General features: G+C 45.0%; 1 protein-coding gene across 10 annotated transcripts in view; it reads right to left on the minus strand.

Annotated features, from left to right (window-relative positions):
* Positions 1–15,052, minus strand: part of LOC133510363 (receptor-type tyrosine-protein phosphatase F-like) — a 419,886-nt gene that overhangs the window by 73,107 nt on the left and 331,727 nt on the right. For all 10 annotated transcript variants that reach the window (XM_061838181.1, XM_061838180.1, XM_061838176.1 and 7 more), the window contains 3 exons: positions 14,324–14,468; positions 7,600–7,905; positions 5,046–5,239 (listed from right to left, as the gene is read on the minus strand). In XM_061838181.1, the coding sequence (XP_061694165.1) occupies positions 5,046–5,239; positions 7,600–7,905; positions 14,324–14,468 (645 nt within the window). The remainder of the gene's footprint in view (positions 1–5,045; positions 5,240–7,599; positions 7,906–14,323; positions 14,469–15,052) is intronic.

The following is a 15,052-nucleotide window of genomic DNA, read 5'->3' on the forward strand; positions in this document are numbered from 1 at the left end:
AATGGTCATTTTGACCCCCAACATAAGTAACATAATTTCCAGCCTATAAGCGGCGATTTTTTCCACACACTTTCAACCCTGCGGTTTATGCGGTGATGCGGCTAATTTGTGCATTTTTTCTAATGGCCGTAAGGGGGCACACGAGCGGAAAAGGTAAGAGTGAGACCGAATATATGTGCCGAGGAAGTAACTTTTGTTGTCGTTGCCGCGTAAGCATTATACTGTGTACCGTCTTTCTTTGTAAATATCTCGTGTTTCAATGTCTGTTTCAATGTGGGGACTTGCAACTTTTACACGGCTGCGGCGTATGTATGTATCAAATGGTATTTCCTTTACAAATGTACTGGGTGAGGCTTATAACAAGGTGCGCTCGGTCAGCCGGGAATTACGCTAAAGTGTTTTTAAAATGAATCCTAACCCATGAAAGGTGCTCGTTCGTGTGATGCCGTCGGGGAGAGGAGTGACGGTTGGGTGAGAAAACGGCCGCCGGAGCACTATTTTGTTTTTTTGGTTGGCTGTGTGGTCCTTTCTTTCGACGCCTGGGCAGGCCCGTGCAGGTCGCCCGCTCGAGATGACTAAATCGAGGGGAACCGATTTGCACGCAAGATCCCTTTTGGAATGACGCTAAAAGGCTGGTGGAGTGAAGGTGGGGGCTGGGGGGGTAAGGGAACGAGACTGCGTGAGGAGGGAACAACAGGTTTGAGAGAGCGAGACAGGCGTCGTCGGGACTGGCTCGAGTGGCAATTTGCAAAATGTGTTAATTGTGCGGCGCTGGCACAAAGCAGAGCCGTCGGGCACCAACGTTCGCACGACACGTCGGGTTCACGACGAGTTCAACCGGGCAAGATCACGCTCGGATAAGGAGCTGCCATCTTGTTATTTGCAACCCAAACTCCGACTGGCTACTGAGTAGGAGAAAATCAAAATATCCACAAGAAGAATGAATTTTCTTATGATATACTGTTGACCTTCAAGCAACAAATATTTAAATCATTTGGGCCTTTTAATATGACGTCAGTATTTCACGTCATAACTGCTCGTGGAATAAATACCGATGTGGAATCGAATTCCAAAGAAAATATGTTTGCTCATTCGCTGCATAGCTCCACTTAAAAAAATGATGAAACATTTAATGTAAATATCAATATTGTGATTTCTCGCATGGTTTCTCTGACAGTATGAAGTCGATGCACAACTAACCATTAAAAATATCCTATATGAAATACTGTGTGACTTTCCCTGAAATTTAGAAAACATATATTGCAAAAGAGTGCAAAAAATAACATGTACCGATAAAAACTGGTCAAATATCAATAGAAATTATTCATGAAAATATGTTTGATGAGATATCCCGCAACTCAATCCAAACCTTAATAACTATTTATTTTAATAACAATTTCTGTGGAAAAATATCAATATAAGTTGTGAGTTTTATCTGACAGTGTGGTACTGCTCCCCAGCCGTAAAATAAAGATATAATCTATCAATGAAAAGATATTTGTCAACGTACTACCTAACTCCCCCCAAACATTATTAAACATGTAAGTTTCGTATACTGTAGTTGTTTTCCGACAGTGTGGTATCAAATTTCACTATAAACGAGCAATGAAAACATTTGTCACAATATTTTGATAAAAGGGAGCAAAGAGAACTATCATAAGTAACGCAGTCATGCACTTCAACATTTAAATTAACAGAGACAAGCGTTAATAAAAAATATGGTCTATACACAAGAGGCAAATGCATGTCAATGTATAAAATGACTACCGTAATTCCCGGCCTACAGAGAGAGCGCACCTGGTTATAAGCCTCACCCATTACATTTGTAAAGGAAATACCATTTGGTACATACATACGCCGCACTTGTGTAAAAGCCACAAGTGCCCACATTAAAACGCACATTGAAACATGAGATATTTACAAAGACGGTACGCAGACTTTAACGCTAGCACCGCGCTAACCCTAGCGCTAACAGAGCCGGTTAAAAAAAAAAAAACTTACCGGTAAAAATCACCGAGACACGGCAGTAACACGCTAGCGCAGTGCTAACAGGGCGGGACTGGTAAAAGTCACTTCCTCGGCACATATATTCCACCCGTCTCACTCTGGCCCCCTTGCAGCCATTAGAAAAAAAATGCACAAATTAGCTGCATCACCGCATAGACTGCAGGGTTGAACTATGTGACAAAAGTCGCGGCTTTTAGGCTGGAAATTACGGTAGTTTGTTATTTTTGGGAGGTACTTAATGTCAAAAAAAAAAAGACCAACGAAACTATCTTTTAGCCTGTATTTACTACATATTTAATGGTAAAAGGTTATTATTATGTTGTGTGGATATCGTGTCTAAAATACCGCCTCACACTTTTGAGGACGCGGGTTCAAATCCAGCCTTGCCTGTGTGGAGTTTGCTCTTGTCAATATTACCATATATTTAATTTTACTTATTTTACAATACGGTTCCGATATTGATTGGATCAAGTCAGCGTAGTGATGTATAGGAGATCCCCACCCCCCACCCTAATATAATGATTATATCACTCAATTCAAATCATATCGCGGCTCACTGTGCTATTTACTCACCTCGCTATTTATCCTGCCGGAGCCTTCACACTTGACCCCGACCTGCCCCGGAATTAATGACGCTAATCATACGCCTACATTTGTCCGTACCAACAATTTTCATTCTACCTTTTTTGGGTAACAAGATTGCACTTACTCAGTTGACCTCTGCAGTGCGTGACGGGGTGAAGACGGCGGGATATTTACTATTACTAATGAGGGTTAATAACCCGACCCTCTAGCGCATGTGGGGGGCCGGGAGGAGGGGGGTGGTTGTACTTGCCAGGGAAGTGGACCGTTACCCCCGCTGTTCTTCCGAAACGCATGTTGAAAAATTGTTTTTGTCCTGCGGCGAGCCAATGCGTCTTCCCAAAAATGTTAGCACTCAGCAGGACAAACAGTTGCTATTTTATTGGGGCTTTAAGATATTATTATGCTATGAATAATGCTGAGTGTAAATGCCTTCAGGACATTCTTTTTTTTTTTTTTTACTTCTATATTTCATTGACCACCCTGGACAGAGGAACATGTACCAAATAATAAAACCTGCCAATTAAGGTCATTTGAGGCAGCAGAGAGATTATTTTTATTTATCACCTTTAGAAAAAGGGTGGTTGTCACAACGATGAAAAGTACTTTTTATTATCAATAGTCTTATTGTACTCAACACCCAGGCCAGCATGACCATTGGCATTTTTTTTCTATTATTATTAAACATATGTTACTCATCAAGCTAGACACCAAATGACCAAGAGCAAAATGTAGCTAACGGGTCAAATGGCCGCCTTCAGGCGCGGCAGCTGACATTTTCCGTGCGCATTCCGTTGTTTCTTTATTATTCGCCAGACGGTGCTGAGCGGTTCCATTTCGACCATCACGAGAACAGGTGGGTGCTTTCAAAATCAAAGCCGGCTCACTTTACAGTGTCCTGCGGTACCCTGAGATACGAGTGAGACAAGTTTGTTTTTTTTTTGAGGGGGGGAAGCAAAATACAAAAAAAAAAAACGAGCGCTCATCTCACAATTGGTTTTTCAGACAGTACACAATTTCTCAAGGAGGGAGTTTGAAGCTGTTAATTGGTGCTAACCCGAACCCCAGTTGGAGTTTACTCTCAAACTAAACATCAAACAAAGAGAATTACACCATGTGTACAAAACTCAGAGCTTTGCCTTACAAATGTCAGTTTAGCTTAATGCTAACAAACAATGTCAAACGCCTTAGCAACAAGTAGAAAGACACAACAGTACTTGCATAAGCATTATTTTACATTTATCCTCTGCAAGGAACTATTATTACTTCTGCTACAGTTTTGACAGGCTGGAAGTATATCCGAATGTGTGGACCACACCAAGCGCAAACCCAAGGAGTAGCCCAATATCCTTCGAATTTAAGTCAAAATGGTGGCAAAAGTCTTTTATCCTTTACATTTACCATAATTTCCGGCTTACAAGCCGTGACTTTTTTCCACACGCTTTCAACCCTGCGGTTTATGCGGTCATGCGGCTAATTTATGCATTTTTTCCTAATGGCTGTGAGGGGACACTCGAGCGGAATGAGACCGGTGGAATATATGTGCCGAGGAAGTGACTTTTACCGGCCTTGTAAGCGCTGTGCTAGCGTGTTGCTGCTGTGTTACTGGTGTGTCTCAGTGATATTTACCGGTAAGTTTTATTTTAACCGGCCCTGTTACCGTTAGTGCTAGCACTGCTCTAGCATTAGCGCTGTGCTAGCGTGTTGCTGTTGTGTTACTGGCGTGTCTCAGTGATATTTACAGGTAAGTTTTATTTTAACCGGCACTGTTATCGCTAGCTCTGTGCTTGCGTGTTACTCCTGTGTTACTGCCGTGTCTCAGTGATATTTACCGGTGAGTTTTACTTTAAACAGCCCTTTTAGCGTGAGCGTGGCGCTAGCGTTAGCGCTGCGCTAGTATTAAACTCTTTCCATGTACCATCTTTGTAAATATCTAACGTTTCAATGTGGGCACTTGGGGCTTTTACACAGCTGCGGCGTATGTATGTACCAAATGGTATTTCCTTTACAAATGTACTCGGTGAGGCTTGTAACCAGGTGCGCTCTTGTAGGCCGGGAATTACGGTATGTTCTTCTATACATTATTTTTAATTGGACGATTACTCTATGCCTGTTTCGAGGTACCAATGTCCAGTAAATGCGTTAGTTACGCTGGTCGCATACGGGGGGCAAAACAATGCAGTGCACGTGGACATCCGAAAGAAATCGAACCTGCACCCAGGATTGTGGGTAGGCTATTAACGCAAGCTTTTTTTCTTTTTACATCATAAAGATGTGAGAGGCAATTTCAAGTCAAATGTCATATGTGAAGAGAAAATGAAGAGGGAAGTGGACAGAGAGACAATTTTGCACGTGTGTGTTGCGGGGAGGGAAATGAAGCGTGCACTCATCGAGAGTGGAAGCAGCGGAAACTGAACACGGAATAAGTGGACACGGCACAGCCCGAGACCAGGTACCTGCTCCTCCGCCAAGACCACGTCCAGGATGTTGGGCTGCCCGCGCGGCTCGCCGTTCTCTACCAGCGTGTAGGCCACCTGGTAGCCTCGGATCTGGCCGTGCTGCTTGCTCTGCAGCGGCGGTTTCCAGGTCACGCGGATGGCGGTGGAGTTGACCGCCTCGGCCTCCAGCTTCCGGGGCGGCGCTCCCGGCACTGGGGGGGAAGTCGGCAAAAACGCTGAGTTTGGGGTTTCTCGTGTGCTTTGATGAGAGGAACAACCGATTTAAACATTTAAAAAAAAAAAAAAAAAAGAGAGAGAGAGAGAGAGAAGCAGCGGCGTTGGCGGCGGATCAACGGCAGCTTTTTGGACCAACGAGAATGCGGGCCAGCGTGTGGGTGCAGCGGCGGCGTGAAAATGAGCTGAACTTCAAAAAAACATTCATTACGGGCTGATTTCTCTAAGGAGCGGCACGCAAACGGAGAAGAAGGGGGAGCACCGTGCTCCACTTTAGAAAGCTGGATGGTGCGTCAACAGTGAAAAGAGGCAAATGACAGAGGCAAGTCCCGAGGTGATGAGACATAACCTGCAATACATTCAAAAAAGTTGAAACGAGAAGAAAAGGGGAGAATACCAACATGGCAGCCCTCGTGGCTACGCGAGCGCCTCATTAGCTTGTTATTGATCAACAAATGAGACACAAAGAAGAAGAAGATGAAGAGGAAAAAGACTCATCTTGCATATTATTTGCGTCATCCCGTGTTACTTTGTTACTGTACTTACCTGTGAGTAGTGGTATCCTTACTTAAGTATTTATGTTTTCCTTCCTAAATTTGTAAACCATTGTCGGTACTTTCTACAAAGAGTATTTGTAGTAGACTACGATGTCATGGAAGTCAAGTCGATTAATCCATGATGTGATTGACATCTTTTTCAGCACTATAGAAGCTCGTGCACGTGACGTCACCATTTTCACGCCGCCATATTGGTGGACATTGAACCAGAGCAGAATATTCACAATGCCCGAGACTTGTTGTGCTGTTGGTTGTTACAACAGGCGAGAAAGATATTGAAAGAGGTCACTCTATAGAATACCAGCTGAAAAAGATCGATGGATTTCGGCAATTAAACGTGATTGATGGTGCCCAACCAAATACACACGACTGTGTAACAATCACTTAATTTCAGGTAGGAATTATTCCTCTCAATCTGAAATTCCCAAGAAGTATTTATAATGCTGGTTCATTTGAGAACCAAAAAAAAAAAAAAAAAAAAAGTCGTCTCCAATGTACACGGAAGCATGTTGCAGCCACACATTAACTTTCAGTAAACCTCTCTCCGATTTTTTTTTTTTTTTTAAATATTCATTGTTCTCAAATGAGTCCAATGTGTGTTTAAAAAAAGAAAATAAACCGTCGGTCACACAGAGGTTTCCTGAAGCACAACGTGTGGCTACAACACGCTTCCGTGTACGGTAGCTGAAGCCTATCCCAGCAGTTTATTGTCTTTTTTTTTTTTAAATACGCATTGGACTCATTTGAGAACAATGCATATTTAAAAAAAAATAAGTTTGTCACGGAGAAGTGTACCAAATTTTAACGTGTGGCCGCAACACGCTTCCGTGTACGGAGGAGACGACTCACTGTCTTGTTTTTTTTCCAATCATAGTTAATGAATGCGAGTTTGTGTAAAATCAGGGCTCATTTATTTAAATATTGGTATTTGTGTTGAAAAAAATCTGAGTGGCTCCATCACTATTTGGGATTTAGTCCTGATTGAGAAGAGATTTAGCAACAAAGTATTTGTCTGCGTCCAGACTTTTCCACGCTTTCAAACTTTTCCGTGTAAATCTCGACGACTTACTCACCAGATCCGTGTGTGGATCCAGTTGTCCAAGACAAGCGGAAGCGGGTCAACAGTCCAATTTCTTATCGGCGAAAACATCGACTTCAGCATTATATACGGGTCCTTTATGCCAAGTGTCTCTCATTTTTCCACATACCTTTGTTTATTATCACCTTCGAAATGTTTAACGGTATCGGACAAAATTCTGGGCGTCGTGCGCCTCCAACCGACTTAGCATTGAACAACGTTTTGTTTGACTGACACTTCCGGCCAGTGACGTGATTTGATGACGTCGGTGCACGACCTCTATCCAATTGCTCCCAACCTCTTTGAACCATGGACAGGCGCAGAAACAGATTTAAAAATTAAAAAAACACACGCTAAAAATATAACTCACCATGACCCCAATTGTAATATTAATTCGTGTCAGTTTCTCACTTTGTGTTCCATGTAGCATTTCATATTGTTAATATGGACCATCATAGCCAGACCCCCAATATGTAGCATTTCTGTTTATATTTCACTTTTCATGCATTTCACAATAGACACTTAATATATTATACAAAATATTTCCACACGGTTTCACCCTCCATATGCCCATGAACACAAATGTCAGTGTTGTTCGTGAAAAATGTCATTAATCACGATTAAACTTTGATGATGATTTAATTTTTAACTTCTAGTCAAAGTACAGCGTGTGAGTACTTCAGTACTACTGGCGTCAACCTACCATCCGGTTGGGTTTTCATCTTCACCGGGGCGCTCTCAGGGCCCGGGCCCGCCTCGGTGTGAGCGCGCACCCACACTTGATACTCGGTCCAGCGCTCCAAATCCTGGATGACGTAGACCGAGGCGGCGGCACCGATGCCGCTCACCTCGTGGCGCTCCGTGTCCTCGCCGCTCAGCGCCTGGTAGCTGACCGTGTAGCTGACGATGACGCCGTGGCGGCGGCCGGCCGGCGGCGCCGCCCAACTCACCTTGAGGCTGGTGGAGCTGAGGCTGACCAGTTGCACGTCTTGGGGGGGAGCCGAGGGGGCTGCGAGGAAGGGAGTGAAGGATGGGGGAGGGGAGGGGGGGGGCACAACCACAAGAGAGGGGTTGGGAGTGGGGGGGGGGGGGGCAAATCAAGCAAACGTAAAATAAAAACTAAAACACAAGCAAACTGAAAGTAAAAAAAAAAAAAAAAAGAAGAAAGGAAGCTTTTTGTTATCTTTTGTACTGGAAATGGACCAAAGTATCGGGACAACATTTTCCTACTTTTGTCTCTGCACGCTATCAACACACCATGGAGTGGAAAGTTAAAGGGCCACTGTCATCAAATGCATGATTTTTAGTATGTTATTAATGAAAAAACAGCAGCCGGTATGGAGCCATCTGTTTTTTCACCACAAAACATGATATTGACGTCACTCCGTCCATGAAAATTATCTCGAGGGATTTGTTTTCGACAAGAAGCAGGAAGTGACGGACAGTCATTTAGCGGACTCATTTGTTTCTATTAGTTTTACCTACGGGAAGGTAGCTCGCTGTTCCTTTGTGTTAGCTAAAATGCCGGCTCGCTGCATTGCTGGATATTGCTCGAACCCTCGGGAGGATGGATTCGCTCTTCATACTTTCCAAAAGATCCGGTGCGTCGTGAAAGATGGATTGCACGGGTGCAAAGGACGAGAGCTTCGTGAGTTCCAAATGACAGGTCGGTGTGTATACAGTTACTAAAAAAAAACAATAGTTGGAGGGGGTGGGGCGTAATCCGTAAATCAGGGGTGCTAAATGTGTGCGCATCGGAAGGCTTCCGTGCAGCAGCCGCTGAAGAACGGCCTCCGCAGGCCTTGTGGATCACCACCGGCCTTGTCGATGAAGCCGAGCCGGCGGCCGGCCTTATCGTAGCCGCGGTGGCTCGTCTCCGCTGTGCGGAGGTGGATTGGGCGGGGAGGTGGTTTGGCCGTGATCCGCATGTCATCTAAACATGGCTCGAAACAATCGGGTAATATTCCCCCGGACACTTCACTCAATTGTGCGATGTTCTCTTCTTCGAAAAGAGCTTCCGTGTCTGAAGGGGCGTGTTCGTCTCCCACAGTAGGGGCCACAGCGTGTTTTCAACGACGAATGTCCGGGGTGACGTCACGGGCAGTAGATGCAGCCAATATGGCGACCACTTGGATGTTGTCGAATGAGACTTTCGCAACTTTGCGCATGGATGACGCGCTCTTCGCTCGTATTTATTTTTCGTATAGACATTGAAGTGAATAATGTTATATGTATTTTTCATTTCAATATCTATTTTAGAGTGTTTATAGGGATGACACTTGACCTTTAAAGCTGGTCATTTTCTGACTATTCTAAGTCAGAATAGCGGTATGTACAGTATGAATCAGTAAATATGATAATTCCTGCTACTCTGTACAAACAGGACTGATGGGGACCCAGATATGATCCGCGTTCTGGGGTATAAAGCTGACCCAGATTCCGAGTCAGCAGGCTATCGTTTTATAAGAACGTTCTGGAATACTGGGACAAGGCGCGGAAAAATGGTTACATTCCAAATGGTGGGTAAATAATTTGGCAATTACTCTTATAGTTGCGCTCCTTCTTTTTTTGCGGCTATGTGTGAGCAGTACCGACACGGAATACAAAATTGACCGAGCGATTTTCCACCTTCCGAGGTCAGATCAGCGCAGGGATAAAATGGTAAGTGGGGTAACCGAGGCCCGGCGAACTCTGCCTTCAGAGCACGGGCGAGCGTTTCTGCCCCAGATCCTTGTGCCGCTGCATCTAATAATCAAAATGCACAAAGCCGCAACGTGTGTGTGAAAGGGACTGACAGATACAGTACAAGACTGCATAAGATGTGTGTGCAAGTTGGTCTTTTTTTCCCTTCTGTTCACCTTGAAAGAATCTCTAGGTTCAGGTCTTCTTCAGGGTTTTGATGGTTCTTCCCCAGCAAAGTCATCACGCAGAGTTCAGTGAACAGGGAACAGTGAAAGGGCCTTCCCCCAAAATTGTTGCCTCTAAGTCAGTCGAAAATGTCAAGCAACTAATTAACGGGGTGTGTCTCAATACTTTTGTCCACCGCAAGTGTATTGTACACTCGGGAATTTAAAGGTCAGGTGTCATCCCTATAAACATGCGAAAATAAGACATTGAAATGAAAAATACATATAACATTATTCACGTCAATGTCTGTACGAAAAAATAAATATGAGCGGGGAGCGCGTCATCCATGCGCAACGTTGCGGAAATCTCATTCGACATCCAAGTGGTCGCCATATTGGCTGCATCTTCTGTCCGTGATGTCACACTGGGACATTCCCTGTTGAAAACATCTCACAACCGAGTGACCTTACCGGGGCAATATTACCCTATCGTTTCGAGCCATATTTAGATGATATGCGGATCGCGGCCAAACCACCTCCCCGCCCGATCCACCTCGGCGTGGCGGGGATAAAAACAATGCCGCCCGCAAGCGACAACAACACCGCAGCCAAACCGCCTCCCCATCCTTCCGTGGCGGAGATGAGCCACCCCGGCCGACAAGCCCTGCGGAGGCCGTTCTTCAGCAGCTGCTGCACGGAACCCTTCTGATGCGCACATCAACACATTTAGCACCCCTGATTTACGGATTACACCTCCCACCCCCACATATTGTTTTTTTTAGTAGCTGTATACACACCGACCTCTCATTTGGAACCCACAAAGCTCTCGTCCTTTGCACCTGTGCAATCCATTTTTCGCGACAAACCAGGTCTTTTGGATAAGTATGAAGAGCGAATCCATCCTCACGAGTGTTCGAGCAACATCCAGCAATGCAACGTGGCGCCATTTTGGCGAACACGAAGGAACAACGAGCTACCTTCCCGCAGGTGAAACTAATAGAAACAAACGAGTCCGCTAGAGGGCGCTCCTGCCCCGTACGTCACTTCCTGCTTTTTCTCTAAACCAAATCCCTCGAGAGGATTTTCATGGCGGGAGTGACAAAAATCCATATATGCCAAAATCATGTTGTGTGGTGAAAAAACGGATGGGTCCTTTGCAGCTGCCTTTTTTTCCCCCCATTAATAACATACTAAAAATCATCCATTTAATGACACTTGACCTTTGAGGAATATGAATACAAAAAGCTTCCACAGACACCGAGATGCTACTTCTGGATTGAGAGTTTTAATGCATGGTTGCGTGTTGTGGCACGTCATTTCCGTGCAGGATTGCGAAACAACGGCAACATTGTGGAGCAAAATATAAAATATCGCAGAGAATTTTACAGGCCAGTATTTCCGTGAAGATGTAATTTGAACCGAACCGGGATCCATCACCCGCTGCTCCCTCGGCGAAGCGAGCAAACAACCGCACGAGGGTGCGAACGGGTGTCAAGTGATGTTTGCACACTGTTGCCGAAGGAGCAGGGTAGCGGCGCCGGGGATTTTACCTCCGCGCGGGGAAGCCGCTAACGTGCCGGGACGGAGCCGCCACTCGTCGGCCGTTACGGCTAATTATCGGCCGAAGCGGTGAGGAAAGTTCCCAAGTCCAGAATGCATGCATTTTAACACAACAGCATGCGTTTATCATCATCACAAAAAAAATATTCAACACTGCAAAGGGGAAATAAAATGGGGGATGGGAAGCGAGGATGACGATGAAGTGTGCGCCTTAAGATTCCGTGCAACGAAAAGCGAGTGCCAATGGGAAGCCGATAAAATCATTAAATCTGAGGGACATATTGTGACTATCGCCAATCTTTTTTTTTTTTTTGAAGGGGGGGGGGGGACATTTTTGGCTTTCAATAAATAGGCACAATGATATTGCTTTTAAAAAATACTTTTGAATCTTTTTTCCCCCACTAAACTAGCCTGAAATATTAACGCGACACACACAAAAAAAATTTGTTCCTTGTGATGAAAATATGCTCCGACTAATAAACTACATTTTTGATTTCACATTTAACTGAAAATACATTTTCAATTCAGTTATTTTTAATCCTGTATAACAACAAATAGGTCTTTAGTTTTGCGTATTCAAAGCTGGCAGCACACATGTTGATATTGCTTTTAATTTTTCAACATTTCCACCAGAGGGTGCTGCGTTTTCCCCATTTAAAGCATGCAGTCGCAATTTACATGCATTTTCTGCACGGATGGCTCCCGGCTGAACGTGTAAGTTTGTATCGCTGCTAAATTCGCCGTGGATGTAAGATTTCAATTTTTAATATTCCCATTTATCCACCAGAGGCGCGACGTCCCCCGTCTCAAAGCGCGCCGAGTGGCTTTTGATGTCTTATAATGGCGCGTACGCAAGCTTGTCTCAATATATATTCGTTGGAAAATATTTCTTTGCACACATCGCACTTACGGACGCGTTCTATTGTGTTTAATACAACATCAGATAAACTCTGCTCTGGTGTGAGGATAAGCGATGCCACCGTGTTCCTGTCTCGTTGCCTCTCCCTTTGAAACTGCGGTATCACTTTGGAGAGATGAAGCAAGATGCCTGTGTTTGGAGGTGGGGGGTGGGGCGCCAGTTACGTCAATGCAGAAGATAAAACTATCTTTTCGTGTTTGGATAAATGACTTGGATCGAGGAGGAGAAGTAGTTCGGAACTTTAGTAGTCCCCAATCTTGTATTTGCAAATGTTTTTATGAAACGGCATCTCTTATTTCTCTGTTGTTTATTAAAAGTTCAGGTTTTCCTATAACAACATGTCAAACTTTTGTGTCTTTCATGTGCAACTTCAAAGTTCACATCCACACTGTGTATTATAATCTATTAATATATTCATCCACCCATTTTCTGAGCCCCTTATCCTCACGAGGGTCGCGGGAGTGCTGAAGCCTATTCCAGCAAGGGGGGGGCGGGGTTACACGCTGAACTGGTTGCCAGCCAATGGCAGGGCAACTGCCGAGTTTAACCAAAAGTGACATTTGATATGCATAATATGCATAGGTGTACTTTTTGTGGGCTTTGGGACGTTGCTTCAAATTCAGTCTTGCTGCCAGTCATTGACCCATCCATCCATCCATCCATCCATTATCTACCGCTTTTCCGGGTCAGGTCGCGACTTCCCCTTCCCCAGCCACTTCTTCCAGCTTTTCCGGAGGGTTCCAGAGGCGTTCCCAAGCCATAGTCTCTCCGGCGTGTCCTGGGTCGTCCTCGGGGGTATCTTTCCGGTGGGACATGCCCGGAACACCTCACCAGGGAGGCGTCCGGGAGGCATCCGAATCATATGCCCCCAGCCACCTCATCTGGCTCACTCTCAATGCGGAGGAGTGGCGGCCCGATACCGAGCCCCTCCCGGACGACCGAGCTTCTCATCCTACGACCCGGTGGTCGCTGAGGCAAAAACCCGGGCGTGGGAGTGGGGACTGACCCAAATAAAAATAAGCAAATACTTCTCGAAGCTATTCATACTTCATGAAAATAATGGTAATTCGTCACGTTTGGTGACTCATTTTCGAACAAATGGGTGCTACCTTTCCCCATTTCAAAGACGGTTAGTTATCATGTTATTGTCAATGTATTGCCCGCAGATGATCATCCATCCATTTTCTTCACCGCTTATCCTCACGAGGGTCGCGGGGAGTGGTGGAGCCTATCCAAGCAGGAGGCGGGGTACACCCTGAACTGGTTTCCAGCCAATCGCAGGGCACATTGAGATAAACAGCCGCACTCACAACCACACCTAGAGTGTCCAATTAATGTTCGTAGATGATCAGAATAACCAAAAATGTAATTATTTGACTTGTTTGTAATTGAGATTTTTTTGTTTGGAATAAATAATTTTCCAGCAGGTTTCGGGAAGCTCTTTGTCATCGAGTGTGAATATTTAAGGACCTCTGAAGTGTTAAAAGTTCAATTAGCCGAGCAGAACGTCGGTTTCACGTATATGCGTTCAAATCTACCCCCTATTATTCTCTCGACAAAAGTCCAATCAGGAAAGACGGGAAACGCGCACGGCTCGAGTCCCCCGAAAAAGTGAGCGTGCGATAAAGACCAGGCGTGAAAATGAGATGAAATCAAATTCCACATTCAGATGTAAAAGACCTTCTCCATTTTTCAGCGGCTTCTTTGGAGAGCCCGACGACGAGTCAGCCAATTGCATCGAAATACATAAAGGGATTCATGCAGTACATGCTTGGTGGGAGTCTTACTAAGTGGAGCGAATGATATGTGGAGGGGGCACATAAAACCTACCTTGAAAGCTGAACTACAGAACCCGGCCGGCCCTCAAGTGCGAGTGGACAGTTGTTAGTGTTGTTGGACAAGGACGGCGCCGCGCAGACGTCATCGGTCGCTGTGCTCAAATTGACTTTGACACCGGGGTAAACCCACGCTGTCTGCCACTTTAGGAACTCAACTTTGCGCGTTACCAGCGACGACCTTGGCCGCCCGGCGGCCGACTTCGATTTAGTGAGCGGCGGCGGGAGCGAGGAGATAAAAACGAAACGACAAGATGATTGACTTACTGGACTGGGCCGTGCGAGCCTCGATGGGCTGGGTGTAGACGCCCAAGCCCATTTCGGAGCGGGCGGCCAGGGAGAAGCGGTAGACCGTGTCGGGCTTGAGGCCGTCCACGCCGTAGGAGCCGGCAGGATCGAAGGTCACGTGTATCTGCAAAGTTTGACATTTTGAAAGTCGCAAGCACACGGCAAAAAAAATCCAACGTCACGTTGTCCCATAATCCCGCAGTGGGCAAATGGAACATATTATGGAAAATGTACTTTTTAATAGCTTGTATACAAATTTGCAAATTTTTCTTTCGTTGTCTGCCCATTTCTAGTTTATTTCTAATTTACAAAATAGTCATCTCCACTTTCACTGACTGACTAGGGTGGGTGAAGATACAGAGCCCTTTTCAAGCAACAGCTGGACTACACCACTTTAAGTATAATATTTAATTTTTTTTAACATTTATTTATTTTATAATACAGCAGCACTCTCACTCAGAAAGACCCACTTTTTACATGGCTGTGACACATCCTGCCAACAGTTCAAACCCCCCAAAAAAGGTAAGCAGAGCTGCATTGACTTGCAGAGCTGCATAGAATTTTGCTGGAAGTGCATATTGGGATTAGTTAAGAGCTATAATTCTTTATCTTTTTAAGTATGCAAGTTACAGATACATTACCACATACAGGTGGTGTTTTACTGAAGAAGAAAAACAAGCCCTTCTGTGTACATCACACAAAACTTGC

The sequence above is a fragment of the Syngnathoides biaculeatus genome, chromosome 13 (assembly GCF_019802595.1).
Source record: "Syngnathoides biaculeatus isolate LvHL_M chromosome 13, ASM1980259v1, whole genome shotgun sequence".
NCBI classification, from domain to species: domain Eukaryota; kingdom Metazoa; phylum Chordata; class Actinopteri; order Syngnathiformes; family Syngnathidae; genus Syngnathoides; species Syngnathoides biaculeatus.